The sequence below is a fragment of the Hydra vulgaris genome, chromosome 07 (assembly GCF_038396675.1).
Source record: "Hydra vulgaris chromosome 07, alternate assembly HydraT2T_AEP".
NCBI classification, from domain to species: domain Eukaryota; kingdom Metazoa; phylum Cnidaria; class Hydrozoa; order Anthoathecata; family Hydridae; genus Hydra; species Hydra vulgaris.
The window spans coordinates 6,967,987-6,980,255 of NC_088926.1; the positions used below are offsets into that span (position 1 = coordinate 6,967,987).

Below are 12,269 nucleotides of genomic sequence, written 5' to 3' on the forward strand. Positions count from 1 at the left end.
CTTTTTAATTGAGTTGTTACTTGTATTCATTATTGTGAGCAGATTTATCGAACATAATAAAAGATTACAGTTTCATTTAAATTTATTTAAGTTATAGTTTTATAGTGATTTTCTTATATTTATCATATTGTTTTTATAATATTGTTATTTGATACAAAACAACTCAAGTAGGTAACTAAAGCGTATAAAGTGGTATTTTATGACTCTTGCCATAAACTAGCTCTTTTGATTTAATAAAAGAAAATCAATTAAAACAGAAAAAAGAATAGTTTATGCTGGGAAAAAAGTTTGTCTAGTTTAATATTTATACATTAAATAATGCACACTAAAAGAATTCACAGCTAAAAAATATAAATGTAGTTATGAACTGTCTTTTTTACTAAAGTTAGGAACGTCTTCAGTGGCATAACAGAGTAGTGTTTTATACATGGCAAGTATTCTGTTATCTATTCCTACAAGACAGGATGCGAAAAACATCTTTTTTAGCAAGCTTAACACAGTTCTTTCATTTAAAATATTTTGGTCAGAAATTGTCCCATTTCTTTACTTTTTTTAAGGAGACTGTGTGTGATATGGACTCGTAATGGTAATTGCATACAACCACTTCTAGCTTGTCAGAACAAATGAGACGTTTTTTTGCTTCACTGATTTTAAATGTTTTTGTGTTTTTGACTAACTTTTTCACTTCTGATTTGAAGTTAAGTGCTGACCAGTCTTTCCCATAAACCATGACTTTTCCATGTCTGATAAATATGTTTATGTATTCATTAGACTCCAGAACATTTTTTATTTTTTTATTGAGCTGAATTAGACCAAACACACGATCTGCTGGCAGATATGAGTACCCGCGTTCTGGAAACATGTGTAATATGCAGTTTCTTGAAACATTACTTTTGTGTTTTTGTTCTGCCCATATCATGAATCAGAAAACACCCGAAGTGATGAAACACGCGAACACTTATCCATTGAATCATTTTTTAATAGATGTTGTGCAGCTGAACAGGTTATATTTAAATCTTTTCAATTCTCACACTTCAGCCACATAAAAAAAAATTATTAACACAAAAAAAAATTGTTAAAAGATTGAGATTTGTTGCCCTTGTGAATAACAATACCTAGAACTTATAAATAATGCTACCGATAATAGTAGGCTTCCCTTATTGATAATTTCGGTAGTACAAGATTCTCCATCATGTCGAAGAAGATAGTCATCTCATTTGGGTGGGTATCATTAAGCAAACTGTAAAATTTTCTTGTTTTCCTTCGGTGAAGAATGAAAATTCCAATTTTTATTTTCTTTTGGTCACCAGTAATATTTTGGTTTTTCAAAGAAAACTTGAACAATTGACATGTAGAACATGTATCTGTTGCTGGGTATTCAAATGCTAAATTGTAATGGTTTATAAATATTCCATAATAGTAATGGCAGCCCACATTTTGAGCAATAGTTGTACTATTTTTATCCAAAAAAAAGTTGGTACATGCGTTTTACATTCAAATCAGAGGGCAAATATTTATGTCCAGAAGCACCATTTCTTCTATAATGACTTGTTCTGCATGTAAAAGTCTGAATATGGTTTTTAATAGCTTCTTTTATTTCAGAAAAAACTGCTTTCTTCCTGTCTCCTCTATTTTCAGATCTGTTTGTTCCATGCTCATACCAGTGTCTTGCAATTCTCATAACTCATCAGGATTTATGGCTAGATATTACCCTGTAGTACCAATTGAAGTGCGAAGTTTGTTTAAACTTGTCATGTTAATAGGCATGTGCTTTTTATATAGTTCCCGCATTTATTTGTATTGTTTGAATAGATTCCTGGAATTTATTAATTTATTTGTGTGTTTATTTGTAGATTTTTTCATAATGGATAGTATGGAAGGAAAAGGGTGTGCAGTTATAGCATTATTAGACGGGAAGAGAAAACCGTATCAGATTTTCAAAATGCTGCAGCATAAAGAAATATCAAAGGATTTTGTCTATCGTACTATTAAGCGATATAATGATAGTGGTTCTGTCAAAAAACGTTATGGTGGTGGCAGGCAACGCACTGCACGTACCCCCAAAATGCTTGCAGCGCTTAAAGCTCGAATTCGTCGCAATCCAAGACGGAATCAAAAAAAACTTGCCCTTCAAATGAATGTGAGTCGTATGACCATTAACAGAGCCTTGAAAGAAGACCTTAAGGTACGGGCATTAAAAATTAAAACATCACTATCTTACAGCCGCCAACATCAAAGGAAGACGTGAGAAATGTGCTCAACTTCTTGCTCGATATGGGCCCGCTGCTGTTAACAGAATTTTATTCACAGATGAAAAATATTTCACCATAGAGGCCAAATTTAATCGACAAAATGATCGCGTCTACGCGAAAAGTCGTGCAGAATTACCTCACCATGTTGGATATGTCACCAGACGCCACCATCCTGAACAAGTTATGGTTTGGGCGGGGGTTAGTGCAATGGGCAAAACCCCATTGCATTTTTGTGAGTTGGGAGTAAAAACAAAAGCAAAAAATTATCAGGAGGACATTTTTGAGCAGGTGGTAAAACCTTTAAATGACTCGTTGTTCAATGGGGAACAATGGTCATTCCAACAAGACAGTGCCCCTTTGCACAAAGCGAAGACAACACAGAGGTGGTTGACAGCCAATGTGCCCGATTTTATCTCTACGGATGCCTGGCCGTCAGCATCACCAGATCTTAATCCATTGGATTATGCAATCTGGTCTAAACTGGAGGCGAAGGTGTGCTGCAAACCTCACACTTCCGTTGATGCCCTCAAGCGATCACTTCTCAGAGAATGGGATGCTTTATCCATGGATACCGTGCGTAAATCAATCAAGGAATGGCGTCCAAGACTGGAGGCGTGCATACGGGCAAAAGGGGGTTATTTTGAGGACTCTCTTTATTAATGTGTACTTTAGCATTTTAACTAAAACATAACATGCATATAATATGTATATATTACATTTGTTCTTGCATTAAAAACATGTTCTCTTAAATTTTTTTACTGAATTAAAATTTCGCACTTCAATTGGTACTACTAGGTATAAATAAATAGAATATTGACTTTTGTCAATAAAACCTTTTTCAACAAATATACATGCTTATGCGAATTATTCTGAATTAAAAGTAATTGTAAACCTACACAATACTGAACAAAATGAAGCTTGGCAAACTCGTAGTTTGTATCCTTTAATGCATAAAAAGTACTCAGTGCTCATAGTTTTTAACTTTTTTTGCCTATTTTTTATTTTGGCTTTTTTAATACTGACTATATTAAGTACTGTTAGTATAGAAGCATTCTTTGTTGGTATTACATTTTGTTGGTATTACAATAGAATTCATGAATGACATTTAAACATTATTTGGTGTCATATCTTGAGCCTGAAAAAAATTTGTCATGAATTTAAAAGTTATAATATAATCTAATAACAATAACCTCAATAAAATCAAATAAACTCACCTTGCAAAAGCCTGCAACATGATTACACAATATAGAAGGAATTTTTCCTCTATTTAAATGTGAAAATAACTTTTTCATTTCTCTTGCTGAGCATTGCTATTTTCTTTTTTGCAACTTTAACGCTAAAACAATACTTTCATCCAAACAATCATAGTCTGCCATTTTCAAGTTTTACTTTGAGTTGTTTATTGCACTTAGGCAAAATTATCTTTCTACACACTCCGATTGGTTAAAAAAAAAAATCAGCGTTTTGAAAATAAATTTAAAAAATCATACTGCATTTTGAAAATAAAATTATTTCTTAGCTCAAAATAAATAAAAAATATTGATGTCTTTGAAAATAGTTGCTAACATGATTTAAAAGTACATATATGTATATGTATATAAATATATACGTATATGTATATATATTTATATATATACAGCTATGCTCAAATGTATGGAGCACCCCTATATTTTATTTAAAATTCAAAAGTAATGAACAAATAGTAAATGTGAATGTGTTTATTTGATACAAATTATTTCAATTCAACAATATTATTTAATATAATTAATATTTTGTAGCACCTCCCTTTGCCTTGATCACCGCACGTAGTCTTTTGGGCATGCTGTCCACAAGATCCTTACATACATTCGCTGGTATTTTTTCCCATTCATCCAGAATTTTCGCTTTAAATTCTTCTTTGGATTTACATCTGTAAATTGACAACTTCCTCTTCAAAATAGACCACAAATTTTCTATGGGTGACAAATCTGGAGACTGGGGGGGCCACGTAATGAGGGGAACTTCATTTGTTGAAAACCAGTCCAAACTTTTTTTTGCCTTGTGGCAAGGAGCGTTATCTTGTTGAAAATAATATTGAGGGACATCTTCGTCAAATAATTTCAATATTGATGGCTCCAAAACTTCATTTAGCATGGTAATGTAGCGCTCTGCATTCATCCTACCCTCACATAAAAATATTTCACCTACGCCACTGGAGGCCATGCAACCCCAGATCATTGTGCCACCACCGCCAAATTTGACTGTAGGGATGATACATTCCGGCTCAAATGCTTCGCCTGGTCGTCGTCTTACAAAGGTGCCTCCAGGTTGCCCGAAAATCTAGGTCAAAAAAGTAAAGGAATACAAATTTGATATTATAAATTTCAACATGTAAAATTTCAGGTACTTAAAGGAATAATTTCGAAATGATATTTTTTTTTTATTTTTTGGTTACACCGTAAGTCATAATGATGCCTTACCTCTATATTTGATTCGTCTGACCAAATAATTTTGGCCCAATCTTCTGATGACCAATTTTGGTGCTGTTTAGCCCATTCTAAACGAAGTTTCTTATGGTGCTCAGTCAGCAATGGTTTTCGGCGAGCCCTTCTTCCATGTAAATTACCTTCTTTTAAGTATCTTCTAACACTTGGAGCAGAAATTTGAATTTTTCTGTGCTCCCACAGCTCGCTAACCAAGTCTTTAGAAGATTTGGTCCGATTTCGAAGTGAAATCCTGTTGAGGAAACGATGGTTTCTAGGAGAAAGTATACGTTTTCTTCCCGTTTTTGGTCTATTTTCGTATGAACCAGTTTCACTAAATCTATTTATAGCATTTTGCACTGCTTTCCTTGAGCATTTCATAATTTTTGAAATTTCCACTTGGGAATGTCCTTGTTTATGGAGTATCACAATTTGGCTTCTTTCACTCACAGAAAGTTCGCGTGTTTTACTCATAATGAAAATAAATAAAGAACGATAAAAAAAATCACTACTTTTAAACAATAGATAATGAGCGGCTGACAATAGTTACGTTTAAGATAAGAATGAAATGAATATCTTAATTCGACAGAATTTATACTAAGTGAGTATGTAGACAAGTTAAGACAAGTCTAATCATGCCCAGACAAGCAAATTCAACATGCATTAAATGATTTACTAATGCTTAAACGTAAAAAACAAATAAAATACCATTTAAAAAAAAATTCATCATGTATATCTCTTTTTTTAAACACAAATATATTTAAACAAATAGGTGCTCCATACATTTGAGCATAGCTGTATGTATATATTTATATATATATTTATATATATACAACCCTCGGAATTAGGGTCGGCATTTGGCAATGCCGACCTAAAAGTGTTTGAGGTCAGCAAAAAATTGCCGACCTCGTTTCTGTTTTATGGTACAACCTTTGTATCAAATTTTTTTGCCAACCTCTAAAAGATTGAGGCAAATTATTGCCGACCTCATTTTTCTTAATTCCGAGGGTTGTATATATATATATATATGTATATATATACATATATATATATATAGGGTTTATTATATATTAGGGTAAAAAATAATGAGTTTCTTAATAAAAGTATGATTTTATATATATATATATATATATATATATATATATATATAAATACATACATACATACATACATACATACATACATACATACATACATACATACATACATACATACATACATACATACATATAATATACAGTATTGGAAAAAACTGAAGCAACTCAGGTTATAAAATCATACTTTTATTAAGAAACTCATTATTTTTTTATAATATCGAAAATAAATTTAATTTTTATTATAACAAAACATAGGTTACCTGAAAATTATTAAATTTTTATAATGTATTAAATAAAAAAATAGAAATAAACATTTTTTTCTAAATAATAGCAGTTATTAACTGGAAAAAACAAAAGCAACTTTTTATAATAGATAAAATTAAATAAATCAAAAAAAATTAATGTTTTGTAGAGTAACCCTTGTTTTTATTTACATCTTCTCAACGTTTTGGCATTGATTTTATCAAGTTCTCGATAGTTTTGGAATCTGCATCCACTCTCTTTCAATGGCCTCGAATAATTGATTTTGGTTGGAAAATCTGCGCCCTCTTAATTCTTTTTTTTGCAATTTCCCGTAAATTCTCTATCAGAATAAATCCGGGGATTGAGCTAGCCACTTTGTTAATTCAATTTTATTATCTTCTATCCATTTTGTCATGAATGCTGATGTATGCTTAGGATCTCAGTCATTATGAAATCTCCAACGAATGGGCATTTCCTTCTCAGCATATGGTAACATTTTTGTTTCTTTATATTGGAAACGATCTATTTTATTATTTACTTTCACAATAGGTCCTGCTTTACCCCATGAAAAACATCCCCACGCCACATAGACCCACCTCCATGTTTTACTGTCAAGTTCCAGCATTTAGGCAATAATCTTGTCACACTTGGTCGTCTAACATGTGTCATACCATCAGATTGAATTAAATTAAATTTGGATTCGTCGGAAAAAACTACAGTTTCCATTGTTGCAGACTCCATTTCCCATAAGTTTTGGCAAAATTTATCCTTGCTAGTCGATTTTTTTTAGATATGGCTGGCTTACAAGCTGGCCTCTGACTTGGTAATTTAGCCTCTAGAACTCTATTTCTGATGGTTCTGTCTGTTATATTTAACTCTAAGTTCCTTAAAACTTCAGTGGATGAAATTGCAGGATATTTTTTTATTTGTCTAATAATTAATTTATCTTCACGGGTTGTTGTTTTTCGTGGATGGCCTCCCTTGTGATTTACTTCTACATCACCAGTTGTAATAAATTTTTTTTATTAATCTTGATATTACAGATTTATTAATATTATACTTTTCACTTAATTCTTTTTGAGTTAATCCTTTATTATAATCACTAACTATGCAATTTCTTGTAAAAAATATTGTATTTATTTCTCGCCATATTAATTTTTTTATAACTTCAATTGGCTAAAGTACACAACTATCTTCACAGATTGCAAAATTGACTGTGAATTATTATTATTTTGTTTTAACCATATCATAAGAAACTTGTTTGTTATTGTAATGTTTATTTTTAGGTAGTAAATCATTAAAAATATTAAAACTCGTTTCATTTTGTAGTTGCTTTAGTTTTTTCCGCAGGAAACATTTTTGCTTCATATTATTTTTTAAATTAGTAAATTTTGAAAAAATAAAAAGATTTTTTAATAACTTTATAAAATAAGGTAGGGGTAACAAAATTAAAAATTTCATTAAAATATTTTGAATAATCATTACTTAAATTTCGAAAAGTAGGATATTATACAAAAAGTTGCTTTAGTTTTTTCCAATACTATATATATATATATATATATATATATATATATATATATATATATATATATATATATATATATATATATATATATATATATATATTAGGTCTAGAAATTAATTCATGCGCTTTTTAATTGAAAATTGAAGGTTTATTTCAAAAACTAAATGGATGAATACATTAATGAAAATAGTGTCCATCGCTAGTCACTACTTTTGCCCATCTTTCAGGCAATTTACGAATTCCGTGTCGAAAAAATGCTTCATCCTTAGAAGTGATCCAATCAGAGACCCATTTTTCGATATTTTCTGAAGAAGTGAAGCGCTGTCCAATCAAATCGTTATTCATGCAATCGAACAAGTAGTAGTCAGAAGGAGCAATGTCCGGAGAATACAACGGGTGGGGTAACACTTCCCATCCGACATTTTCCAAATAGTTTTTGACAGATTTTGCGACAGGGTGGTCAACCGTTATCATGCTGAAAAATGAGTTTATCATGTCTGATACCCCAATCTGGTCGTTTTATGACCAGAGCTTGCTTTAAATGCATTAATTGTCGTCGATAACGTTCTCCATTAATAGTTTCACCAGGTGTCAATAGCTCATGGTAGACCTCACCTTTCATATCCCACCATGAACACAGCATAGCCTTTGCACAGTGAATATTCCGTTTGGGTTGTGATGGACCTGGTTCACCTGGCTTTACCCAGGCCTTTTTTCGTTTAGGATTCTCGTAATAAATCCATTTCTCATCACCAGTAACGATTCGATGCAAAAATCCCTTTCTTTTCTGTCTTTCAAGCAGCAATTCACAAATGGTCTTTCTTCTTTCCACGTCTCTGTCTTTCAATTCATGTGGAACCCAATGAGACATTTTTTGAATCATACCCATGGCTTTGAGGCGTCTGGAAACTGTTGATTGTTCAACTCCTAACGATTTTGCAAGGTCCTCTTGCGTTTGACAAGAATCCTGATCGAGCAATGCTGCCAATTCTGCATCTTCAAATTTTTTCGGCTGTCCTGGTCGCTCTTGGTCTTCCGAACAAAAATCACCACTTTTAAACCGTGCAAACCACTTCTGACACGTTCGCTCAGCTAGAGCATGGTCACCATAAACTTCAACCAAAATACGATGACTTTCGGTAGCACTTTTCTTCATGTTAAAGTAATGAAGAAGAATCCCCCGCAAAAACACTTTATCAGGAACAAAAATCGACATTATCAGTTAAATTAAAAATAGTGTTGTTTACACTTAAATCAAATGATTTATAATGAAAATGATGCGCAATAACAGTGATCTTCGCACGCATGCGTGGCTTAACGAAACGCTGAGACAATAAGCTAGTTTCGTAATCCCTTGTCAAACCGCACTAATTATTTCCTAGACCAAATATATATATATATTCATATATATATATATATATATATATATATATATATATATATATATATATATATATATATATATATATATATATATATATATATATATGTGTGTGTGTGTGTGTGTGTATATGTATATATATGTGTGTGTGTATATGTATATAAATATATATATATATATATATATTTATATATATATATATGTGTGTGTGTGTGTGTGTGTGTGTGTGTGTGTGTGTGTGTGTGTGTGTGTGTGTGTGTGTGTGTGTGTGTGTGTGTGTGTATATATATATATATAAATATATATATATATAAAAGAGAGAGTTTTAATAATACAAGTCTACTTTATTGGGGAACTTTAAGAGGGGAGAGAGTTAAATAAAATGAGTGCAAAAACTGAAGTTTAGAGATTTTGTTGTTCTTCAGATAGCAAAAGACATGGAGCGTTGGGCAAAAAAAATGAACACAGCAACACAAGCCAAAAAGGTTGCAGTTCAACAAGCTCAAGAAGAACTAAGGATGTTGGAAATGAAAGAAGAAGAATTAAGAATGAAAATATTACATGAAAAAATTGTACTAAGTAAGCAAGCAAGTACTCTCAGTGCTACTGTAGCTGTGAAGGTATATATTTTTTCAAATATTACTGTTATTTTTTTAAAAATTTAATATGTAATAAGATGTAGTATTAAAAGGGTACTTATATTTGGCATTTTGTAACAAAGCAAACTTATCTGCATTAAACTAAATGAATAATAGAATGTTAACAATGGTGTTTACTAAATAAGACTGTTTACAAAATATTCTCTGGTAACATTTGGTTATTTTAGGAAAATATTCGATCGTTATTTGTGCCAGATTATGAAGATGACACTACTGTACTTAAAATGGGTTCAGCTTTATCTCCCACCGTGTCTCAAAGAATTAGTGAGATCTTTATTATTTTTATTAACATTCATTAGGTTTTATTAGGTAAAGAATTTTGTTTTTTGTCCTAATAGTTACTTCTCTGTGGCAAGATATTACTTACCAGCAATTTTTGGTATTAAGTTGCTTCCAGCTGGAGTAATTTGTTTATGAGAAAATAAGAGTTAACTCAAAAATAAAAAAAACTCAAAGTTAACTAGTTGCTATCTTATTTGAAAAGTAATTTTAAAAATGCAACATAAATAAACCGCTTTATAGACGCCATTTTTGTAGAATTACAAAGAAGTACGTCACCTAAAATAAGTAAACGTAAACTAAACTAAAACTTTCCAGCGGTAGATTAATTTTTTACTGCATAAATTTAAAGTTTTTAAGCTTAAAAAATAATATTTTTTTTTTAAAAATTTTTTTTTAACTTAAACACAAAAATATCTATAAAAAAACCCAAATAAGCTGCAACCATGTTTTTTTTTTTTTTTTTTTAATTTTACTTACATAAGTTCATCTAATTACATGGCTTTTATGTAAAACTACTCATTTTTACTGGACCCAAATTTGTCTTAAAAAGTGTATTATATGATTAAAATATGTATTATAAAACTTAAAAAATAAATTATTTACATATTTAGTTACATAATTAATTACAAATTATTACATTATACATAAAAATACGCAGAAAAATGTTTTACATCAGCACTCATTTTAAAAATTCATTAATTATAATTCACTTTAGTTTATGTTTCATGATAAATTAAATGTAAAAAAATAAAATTAAAAATTTAATAGAATTGGAAAGATTTGCGACTTTAAAATTTTGCACATTATAGTTTTTTAGTATAATTAAGGTACTCTCGCTTGAAGCAATTAATTTTTCTTAAAAAAAGTTTAGAATCGCTGGTGCCTACTACATATTTAATCAAGATGACTATCCTAGCAGTCTAAAAGTTGCCCTGTGATTAATCTAAAGCTGAGTTTGATTAACTAATGTTTTTTAATTTTTTCAAAAGGTCTCGTTCCTGATATTCCTGATGAAGAGGAAGACGAGCATCATGATGATAAGTTTATTGATGCTGAAAAGTTGGCGTGTTTGTTATGCAAGCGCCAATTTCCAAGTAAAGAAGTATTGAACAAACATGTCCAAATGTCGCAACTTCACAAGGTTTCTTTTTTAGTGTATAAATTTTAAAATATTTTGAGATAAAAAAAATACTTTTGTTGTTATAAATTAGTTGATATTATCACAACATGGTAATATTAATAAATACATTCTTACATGCATGCATATATGTATGAATGCATATATATATATATATATATATATATCGATATATATATATATCGATAGATATATATATATATATATATATATATATATATATATATATATATATATATATATATATATATATATATATATATATATATATATATATATATATTGTTTCTGTTATTTTTAGCAAAATTTAGCGAATTTAAACAAAGTAAGTGGCTTGTTATATTTGTTTGGAGTTGTGAAAATTCCAAATTTTTGACTTCTTTTTCTTCAAATTTTGTTTTTTTGTTTTTGTTTTTAGAATAATCGGTTATTATTATTTTTTTCTATGTTGATTTTTGTTTGTGTTTAGTAATTTTGAATTTTTTATACTTGTTTTTTTGTATTTTTAGTAGCGTTAATGTCGTTAACAATTGCAAGCAATTGTTCAAGTAATATTGAAGATCCTTTGCGATAAACTATTACGCAATGAATGACCAATTTGCACAAGAATAAATACATTATTGAGTTACATATGCGTCGTTTGGGATGCCGTATTTTCGATGTTTGACAAATTTTTGTGACAGTTTTATATTTACCTTAATCTTGTACATAAATATTTTTTTTTCGATATGATTATTTGTCGTACTTTCTGTAAGTTTAAAAAAACTATTAGAAATATGTATAAATGATTTTTAAAAAATTACATTCGATTATTTAAAATAACACTTTACTATAGCGTTTTTTAAATAACTTTTAAAAACTGCTTTAATTCATGATATGATATGATATATGACACGAGTTACATATGCCATATGTAACTCGTGTCTCGTTTAATAATTTAAAGTCAAAGAAATTCTGACAATATTGCATGTAGCATGTAGACAGGTTGCGTTGATTACATTCTGAAGCGCGTGCGCAAAAAAACGGCAGGCTAAACATTCAAGTTAAATAATATAATAATTAAATATAATAAGCAAAAGTAAATATAATAACATATTCTTCTGTAAATTTAGGAGGAATTCAACATTTTTACAAATTCGAAAATTTTTTTTTGGTGCCCCAAAAAGTCCTTATGGTCTTATCACAGAGCGCCGCAGAAGAGCGTTTGGTAGGAAGTTCACGCCTCCTTCC

General features: G+C 30.1%; 1 protein-coding gene across 1 annotated transcript in view; it reads left to right on the plus strand.

Moving 5' to 3' along the window:
- The window catches only part of LOC100200901 (RNA-binding protein 10), a 31,302-nt gene extending 19,434 nt beyond the window's left edge, over nt 1–11,868 (plus strand). Inside the window, exons 17-21 of the mRNA XM_065800920.1 lie at nt 9,386–9,580; nt 9,787–9,883; nt 10,891–11,042; nt 11,341–11,364; nt 11,549–11,868. Coding sequence (XP_065656992.1) covers nt 9,386–9,580; nt 9,787–9,883; nt 10,891–11,042; nt 11,341–11,364; nt 11,549–11,551 — 471 coding nt within the window. The 3' untranslated portion in view covers nt 11,552–11,868. The remainder of the gene's footprint in view (nt 1–9,385; nt 9,581–9,786; nt 9,884–10,890; nt 11,043–11,340; nt 11,365–11,548) is intronic.
- The last annotated feature ends 401 nt before the right edge of the window (nt 11,869–12,269 follow it).